The following is a 9,107-nucleotide window of genomic DNA, read 5'->3' as shown; positions in this document are numbered from 1 at the left end:
TGCGACACCATAGTATTAGATCTCTGATGAGAGGAGTTTGAGCGGTTGCAAGAAAACCTTTTTGGTTATTGACCCGACTACATAGTACCTTCCCAGGAGAGAGACGAGGGTGGCCGAGTTGTAGAAGTAAACCTAGATGCTCCATTATAGTAGCAGATAGATGATGCAGAGAAGGTAACGTTCTTGGTATCGCACGCATGTCCCGATGCCCTAGAGGCTCTATTGGTAAAGTTGCGTGTAAATCTAATGTATATATCTTTAGCACACTCCATGCATAGTGAGTCTGACATTGAACTTATGTGATGCAAGACTCTCTATATAGAAGAGTTTTCATCTATGCAAGGTGGCCGATCTGGTAGCCAAGGAAGGGTGCAGGACTCGGCATCGAAGGAGTACATTGGCTAGCTTGTGAGCGATGTTATTGTATTTCATAAGACATACTCTCCGTCTTTTATTAAGAACTTCCTGAACTTGAGGGCACTAATGAAGGTTGGGCCCTTCAAGACCATCCCAACCAACTCTAGCTTGGAGAAACTAGTGTTGCTTTGACGTTCGAAGCTACTCTACTTATTCACTAGTACTAGGTCTAGGTCACTTTTTTCCATGGTGGCCCATGGCATGGTTGTTGGTGTTCAAGACTCCAATGTCATTAGGTAGGACTACTAAGGTAAAATGTATTGTTGTCTATGATAAAAAATAGCTCTAACCATGGGGAGTGTAGCTCAAAGAAGCCTATGAGAGAGTAGATGTACTTATTGCCAAATGATATCTCATCACCAATGTAATGCACTTTGTAATCTTCTCTTGAAGTAAAAAAAGCTGATGTTTGTTGGATTTACGTGCAATGTAGTTTGTCATACGCATCATTTATTATTGTTTTGTACTTGAATGTTACGTTTATTTATCAGATTTATATGCAACACGATTCGTATCCTAAATTTAATACACAATGCTTTATCGAATTTGTACACAACATGTATTCATTCGAACACATGTAATGATAACTCAAAGACATAAATAAAACAAATAACAAGCGAATAAACAAAAAAAGACGCACCAAAAAATGTGTATTCATATTCATAACATTTTACATGGGATCCATTACACCAGGTTTTACAAAATCTCTTTGGAAGCTACATTCCATATATGTTTAAGTAGTACACCCCTATCATCGTTGATCTCCGCGAGGACTATCCTTCCATTGCCCGAAGAACCTCACTGTCCACATATCCCTGTCGGTGATAGTGACTCTCCTTGCATGTACCACTGCATAGATTGAGTATCTCAAACAAGTCGATGAAGTAAGCTTCGGTAGCTTCTTGTAGTGCAAAGAGGTCCTAGGCAGTCTAGTGATCTGGTTGTTGTAAGCATGATCCATTTGGGAAGTGCCTCCAACTGTTCTTAATCAGTATGCCATCCATAATCTCCCGCACCAACTTCTGGAATGGAACCTTCGATATCAGGAGGTGCATGGTCTTTTGGTAATGGTGGATCTCACGAAGAGCGAATGTGTCTGGCCTCCATCGATGCTTACAATGCCAGCGTGGTAGTGGTGGTGGTGGGGGAGATGGCTTGTACATGGGATTTCTAGGGGGGGTGTCTCCAAGCCACTTGCTTGGTGCATGCCATGTCTTCTAAGAGAGAAAACTCAATACTCAAAAGTAAAATGTGTAAAATGAGGTGAAACTTTAAACTTATAGCCAAAATTTTCAAAAATACTTAAATTTGAATTAATGTATCCAAGATTTGAAAATATATGAACAGTGATCCGATTGATGTGAAATTTTACATGTGGACTCCTCTAGGACACATCAACCACCCAAGAAAACTTGGCCCCATTAGAAGCCTCTAGGACACCTGTCCAAAGGCTTGCGTTATCTGGGGCCCTAAATCTATCTCAGAGGCTTTGGATGGGGCCAATTTTTTAATATCCATGAGTTTTTATTATGCACGATATGTGGGTGAAGTCTTACTAGATTTAGATTTATAAAATTGATGGTTCAATCTTTTTTTGAAAATGCATTAATTGGATTATACTTCACTAATAATAACATAAAAACTCACCACCGAGTGTGCGCAACTGTATATTAAATGTGTTGTCAACCAAACTATGTGAAACATTGGAAACTTAAAACTTCACAAAAAATAAGTCATGGATAAAATAGAATATTGCATATCGGATATAGTGTTGCCAAACCACTAAATACTAAGGACGTGTGTGTGATTGTGCATTGAATTTATACTTGATGAAACTACTTACAAAGTTGAAAACTCGAAAATACACACAATGCAAATCATGGTCAAAATAGAATATCACATATCGGATTTGGCATTACAAAACCATAAAATACATGGTAAATAGTGCCGGATCGCACCAAGTACAACTAGAGCTATGCAAAATTTAACTCCATTTTGCAAGCCATTGCTATAAAAAATACTTGAAGGTCTACTGGAAAGATTACCCAAAACTAAGCTTCTTACAATCTACAACCAAACCTGAGCTAAAAACATAGATCCAATTACAAGGTAGCTTCTCAAAGCATATTGTTGACATTAAGATTAAATGCATCCTTGCTGTTTGCAGATCCTACGAACAAGAACCATATCTATGGGCTTAATAGTGATACGTCGGGCATCAATGGCTAAAGGTTGACAATCACTCATTAGATCAATCAAGTAACTTTTAGTTGCTTCTTAGAGAGCAAGTAAGGCTTGGCTTGACCATCACCCCACATTCCTTGCTTGGTTCCGTGAAAAGAACTTGTGATGATGCCCTAACTACAGATGTTGCAGTATTTCTCGCACCAACCTAGAGAATGTTACCTTAGGAATAATCAAGTTGGCACTCTTCTGAAATTTCCTTATCTCATGTAATGGAGCTGTGCTTGGTCTCCATCTTCGCTTCTTATATGTTGGAGGACATGTATTACCAGTTGGAGAAGTAGTGGGAGGTGGAGCAACTGGAGCATGTGGACCACCATTTCTCGACAATGGTAAACTATCATTGCTGACCACACTAGGCCACCATTGTTGGTGGCCACAGTAGTGCCACTATTATTAGCTGTAGTAGAGCCACCGTTGTCGGGCCCAAGGGACCTTTGTCACTCACACACACTCACTAGATTCGGAAGAGCATTGAGCTCTTGCTCTTGTAGGTGCCTTCTTGATAGGAATCTTGGAATGTGCCATGGTTGTGATGATGGATAGAAAGGTGGAGGATAGAGTGAAGAGTAATGGAAAAAAATAAAAGGAGAGACTTGACTTAAATATGAAACTTTAAAACTTACTATGATGTAAATGAACTTTAAAAATATCATTTTATTTCATTTCTCCACCCCATCCCTACCTCTCTCTATCTCGTGCCACCCCCTCATGCCCCTCTCTCTCTAGGCCAATGAATATTCCAAGGTTTGAAATTTTCATATCTTTGTCTTAGGATTTCGAAATCGACTTTTCATAATTAAACAACATATTTCGAAATCAACTTTGAAAAATATAGTGAGGGGACAGAGGGTTGCATCCACCTCATCAGGAGTGGCTGAAGAACGGCTATCAGAAGTAGCATCATAAGAGTTACAGTGCCACACCAACGGGGGAAAGGACCAGGTCACCGTGATTGTCAAGATCCCCAACGAGGGAAGTACTTCTTCAGACGATATCCATTGATCAGGAAGGGATCATCAGAGGCATCAACGGTCTGCACTTGGACGAAGCCATTAGGATTGACAGCAAGTACCTTATACGGGCCCATCCACCGCTGTTGGAGCTTGCCAGGAAACTTGCCAAATCGTGAATCATAGGCTAGGACTAAATCACCTTCTTTGAACTCCTTATGCTTGTTGATGAAGCTGTCATGGTAAGCCTTATCGAGCTTGCGTGGCTTCCATGCACTGTAGAGCCATCCTGCGAGTTTCGTCCAAACATTCCAAGTGCAGGAGATAGCGTTGCAGCGAATAATCATCCCCCAAGCGCTCTTTAATAGCCACTCGCAAAGAGGGCAATTCCAGTTCAACAGGGAAAACAGCTTCTGTACCATACACCAACTGAAAAGGGGTCTGTCCTGTTGCTGCTTTATGGGAGGTTCTGTACCCCCAGAGGGCCTCTGTAAGTCGATCATCCCAATCACGACAATGTGCGGCAATTGTTCTTGTCAGGATTGAGCAAAGCATGCGATTGGTGACTTCGACTTGGCCATTGGCTCTGGGGTAATAAGGAGTGGACTTGCAATGGCGGATCTTATACAGCTCTGTCAACTCTTCCATGACTTTATTTAGTTGCTCAAAGTTTGCACACTTGAATAGTATGCTTCATTCACTTTTTTGCCTTATATACATGAAAACTAGAATTTGGGTTTGCCTTATATGGTTCGTGAGCAAAGGGAGATACCATGGTTTCTTCCCTTTGCTCATAAAATTGCAAAGCCTGTGACACACAATGTTGCATCAACAATAATACCAACCATGCAAAAGTGCATTCAACAAGCCTAATTGGCAACATTGACAAAGCTAGCTAGTGAAAGGTTGATTGGCCGATCTTTCCATCTACACTTGTCTTTTTTGGAATTTAACCACAAGGAAGAAAATGCAAAGCATGCTTCAACATTCAAAGTTCAAACTAATCAAAGATTTGGATTTCTAAAACATAAAATTGCTTTTGCAACACATCATAGAGTGTACAAGTAATATTAAGTTAAATTGCAATGCGTTAACAGCGCGATAATGAAACCTCACTAGCAAATGTCAAGCCTCAAGGTTCAACTCCTCCCTCATGCACTATGATTGAATTGCACCAAAGCATATTTAAAAATCTCAACAAGTTGTGTAAAGAATTCAAGGTATGTTTTGAGTTGGTAGTCAAAGGTTTGAGCATTGTTCACAACTCAACTAAAACAATCCTCTATCATGTCTCCCACTAATTGGACCACCCCTTTCCATTCAAATTTTGTTCATCACTAGAATGTTCGAAGACATTAGAAACAATAGTCCTTTGATCCCACAATTGGCATCAATTTCTCTACATCCTCTTCTCTTGGGACCCTCACAACAAGTGCATCAAAATATATCCAAACAATCCATGTATGTTGATAATTCGACCCAACAATAATCAATAAATTGTTATCCATGTGAAACATTGAAGTTTTTGTAGTGATCTTAATCGTGAAATGTTAAAGAAGATTCTAGAGCAAGTGTTGAAAGTAGACTATGTACATGTGTTAAGTCAATAAAGCGAAGGAACATTGATTAAAGTGCAAATGTTCTTGGATAAAAAAGAATGAATAACAAGGAGATGTACGTTCAATGCTAGGCCCAATCTTTTATTTTGCAAAGGCTTGAATAAAATTCTTATCTAAGGATAGTGATTATGAGTGCTCTAGTCAATCTATAACCAAAGAAATCTCCAAACATGCTTTGAAGAATCGTGATGTGTAGTAAGCCTTCTGGGACTAGCGCAAACAAATAAAGCAATGTGTAGTAAGCATTCTAGGACAAGGGCAAACAAATAAAGCAACTGAGCACACCAATATGACTAATGGGCAAAAGCAATTTACTCCTACTTGTAATAGTAAATACAATATTACTAGTAAGGTTTAGAGTTCAAGTGTACATTGTACCTTTAACTACTAAACTTCAATCTTCAAACAATAACATGGTTGATTGCCAATCTTCAAAGCATTGTGTTTACTACCATTTGATATAAATACAACTCTGGACTCTTGCAAATCAACGACATGTGAACACAATAGTGCATCTTCACAAAAATCATATGGCTAGTCCTTATTCCAACTCCAATCATAAATTGTTTCTCTTCCTATTTACCCATCATAGGCACCTCTTTGCATTCATTTGAAAGGCCCAATTTGAAGGGCAACTTGAATTCCTTAAGGGCTCCAATGATGCATCTAAACCTTACACTACTACTTTTTTGTGAAAAGGAGATTAAATCTGTACATCTGTGAAAGGCCTCCTTGGTAGGGCATTACAAGTTACAACTTCCAAATTCTAGCTTTGGTTCAAGGTTTCGTGTATGGTAATCAAGTTCGTGAGTACCATAGCAATGATTGGAGCTGTTTGGGTTCCAAATAAGTAGAGAAATCAGAAAAGAGTACACAAGCATTCGCCATTAGTACTCGCTGACAATTTCTTCTCCTAGTCTTCCCTCAAGGCTCACACATCAGCGAAGTCTGCGCGGATTATGCATAGGCCTCTGAACCTATCTACCTCCAATTTCACCTTGACTAAGTACGCTGCCACTACTGTAGACGCCATAAAGAGAGTAATCTGCATAGAGGCACTCAATTTGTCAAGTAACGGCGACAATTTGCTCCATTTAAATGGTAGTGCAACCTTTGATTTTGGTCTCATTGTAAAGAAGATCTACTATATCATTGTTCTAACCCTTCAAAATTCCAAAGGAAAACAACACGATATTTTATGATTCAAATGCGATGCAGCGCCCTACGGTTTCAAGTTTAAAGCCTTTCATCAACTCACACAATATGCTAGCAATTGGTCTACTGGTCTACACGCATAGGTCTAATCACACGCACAATACTATAAAAAAAAAGACACTGGCATCACCAGCATGGGAAGGGTGAGGAAACTCCAAATCGGCCACAGAGCAAAAGAAAACCTGGAACACCACAATAGGTTTGCTGTAATTAGAAAGCACTAGAGCCGTAGAGATCCACATGAAACTACCTGTGCGAACACGGGACAGATCATGTGAGGATGGAAACCAAGAAATGCAAGGAAAACCAGATTTGTTTTTACATTATGAATCCAGCTATGCCGATCATGGTAGCTGCAGGAACAGCCCCTGCAGCAGCTATAGTATTCAGTCCATCTTCTGCTTTGATAATTCTTTCAGTTGATTCGAGCTGCAGGACAAGATAGGTGATGATGCCGATGTCTGTAATGACGCAGGCGAGCCCCAAGTTCAAAGGCACCCTGTCTAGAGCAAAGGAATCCAATTAGGGAAAACCAAAATGGGCAGGCCTGGATGTTAATGCGTCTGTGAATGTGCGATACAAGAGGCAATGATGATCCTGCGGTACACACGGACCTGCAAATGCGGGAATCGCTGGCGAGGAGAGTGAAGAGGTCGGTGCGGAAGTCGCCGTAATAGATGATGAAAGCCGCAGAGGCGATCCAGAGCAGGTTTTCCAGGTGATGGCGCCATAGAACAGAAGAAGAAGAAGAAGAAGAAGAGGAAAAGGACAAGGGAAAGGAAGATGAAGAACGCGAAGAAGAGACAACAGCACGAGCCAAAGTGGCAAGCTCAACACCCTGGGATTCAACCTCCAGTTGCTGTACAAAACTGTACCTTTGTCTCAATTGAACTAAGGTAGCCATGGCCAAACCCCGAGGGTTTTGCGAGAGAAGATGGGAAACGAGAACAAGAAGAAGACGACGACGAAGAAAAAGAGAAGCTTCCACACACAGGACAAATAACAGATCAGATGAACTTGTTTCCCAGCGTCTTTAGCTCCATGGCTCCGGCATTCTTCCTTACACGGCCTCCTCCTCTCTCAACGCCATGGATTGTCATGTAAGTACTGACAGAAGTAAGCGTCTCTCTCTCTCTCTCTCTCTCTCTCTCTCTCTCTCTCTCTCTCTCTCTCTCTCTCTACGCAAGCTACGGTGCCATTGAGCCAAAGCCTGAATCAGACATCCTTCAGAACCAGTGAGTAATTTACAGGTAAGATTCCTCTTCCACCATGCTTATGGTCGTGTCAGACTTTTCAAAAGAGGAATGAAGGGAGCTTTAGCCTTTGATGCTCAAAATTTCAAAGGTAGGGGCCCCGGCTACGGTAGGGGGGTGAGAATAGAGAATTCTGCGCGCCATTAAAACGCCGGTGCAGCCTGCGGGAGAGGCAGAGCTTCCATCACACTCTGGTCATCATTTCAGAACACGAGGCGGTGGCACCATGGCAGGGAACGCAATTCCCAAGCGTCGTACTGCAATTGATGAAGCACTGTATCCCAGGCCACTCTAGAGGAGGAGAAGGCTGAAGGTCTCAGGACTCAGGAGGAGTCGAAGACTCGAGGCGCGCCGAAAAGGTCAGACATGGACATTTACCAACCTCCATAGACGAGATCTTTTCCGTTTTCAACTCTTCTCCTGCATTGTCTGCGCAGTGCGGCCCCCTGCCCTGGCCCCTTATGATGAATCTGCCGGCCTCCAGAGTGCATACTTACATAGCGCCCCGGGACCCCGCTCTGGAGTCTGCCCCTCCCTTACCCTGCCCTGCCCCCAGTTGGTGGTCCTTGTCTTTTGTCCCTCAGGCTCCGCCTTTCTTTGTCACGTCTCATTATCTCATACCCGAGGTCCCCCTTTGCTTCCAAGTTCCCAATGAAAGCACAAGTCAAAAAGTTACGCGCTTCTAGCTGGTCCGATCTTGAAAGCTGATGAGAGGCTACAGTATCCATTCTGCAGGCATCTTCACACGAGGCCCGTTTGAATATGAAACCATTGAATGGTTGTTCGTTCTAATGCTAACAAAATAGTTACATAGATTGTCTCTTCCTAACAAAATAATTAAATTAATATTTTCTTTAATGTTTTGATAGCGTTGCGGTGTCAGTGGTTACTCCACTTGCTTCTACAGCCCAGTCACACCAAAAAGGAGTAGGATGGCATGGAGACCCCATTGCTTCCACAACCATGTGATCACCCTCAGTATGTATTAAGGGGTGTCGAGTTTCTTTAGAACTGGGTCGCACTCAGGGTTAGCAGGGGGAGTCAGTCCCCCTTGATAACCCTAAGCCACAATAATGGGGTCCAAGGTGAGCGGGGTAAAGTTAACGCCACACTCACTCTGTTAGCACCTTGGAAAAACAAGGTTCTAAGATGGTTGGATCACTTATTGCACATCTATGCTCACATGGGGTGTTTGTGCGAATGTGGGCATTTGCCCACTCTAAGCTAATGCTAGTAGAGTTAGGTAGTTTTTGCTCTATGATTGGCATTCTTAAGTTCTCGACCCCACACTCAACAACACACTATTACACCTTTTTGTTAGCCAAATTCACATGTCATGTACTACTTTTTTAAAAATCTTCCTTTGCAAATGGTATTGAGCAATGACATCATTAATTTCTAGCTTC

At 41.8% G+C, this 9,107-nt stretch overlaps 1 protein-coding gene across 2 annotated transcripts; it reads right to left on the bottom strand.

The window, feature by feature from the left end:
* Positions 1-5,603: 5,603 nt before the first annotated feature.
* Positions 5,604-8,218, bottom strand: LOC148038128 (uncharacterized). 2 transcript variants are annotated; one of them, XM_087669247.1, is made up of 5 exons: positions 7,631-8,218; positions 7,063-7,594; positions 6,771-6,947; positions 6,579-6,630; positions 5,604-6,278 (listed from the first exon to the last, which is right to left on the bottom strand). In XM_087669247.1, exons 2-5 carry the CDS (start codon positions 7,350-7,352, stop codon positions 6,165-6,167), a joined length of 633 nt encoding a protein of 210 aa, XP_087525373.1. In that variant the 5' UTR covers positions 7,353-7,594; positions 7,631-8,218; the 3' UTR covers positions 5,604-6,164. The 2 variants fall into 2 exon arrangements, with proteins under 2 accessions (XP_087525373.1, XP_087525365.1); XM_087669239.1 differs by having other exon boundaries at positions 7,063-8,218.
* Between the last annotated feature and the right edge of the window lie 889 nt (positions 8,219-9,107).

This window comes from Lygodium microphyllum, chromosome 3 (assembly GCF_053477565.2).
Source record: "Lygodium microphyllum isolate KBCC chromosome 3, Lygodium_microphyllum_v1.1.10, whole genome shotgun sequence".
Classification (NCBI taxonomy): domain Eukaryota; kingdom Viridiplantae; phylum Streptophyta; class Polypodiopsida; order Schizaeales; family Lygodiaceae; genus Lygodium; species Lygodium microphyllum.
Note: the sequence above shows the minus strand (reverse complement) of the source record. Positions and strands in the feature narration are given on the sequence as shown.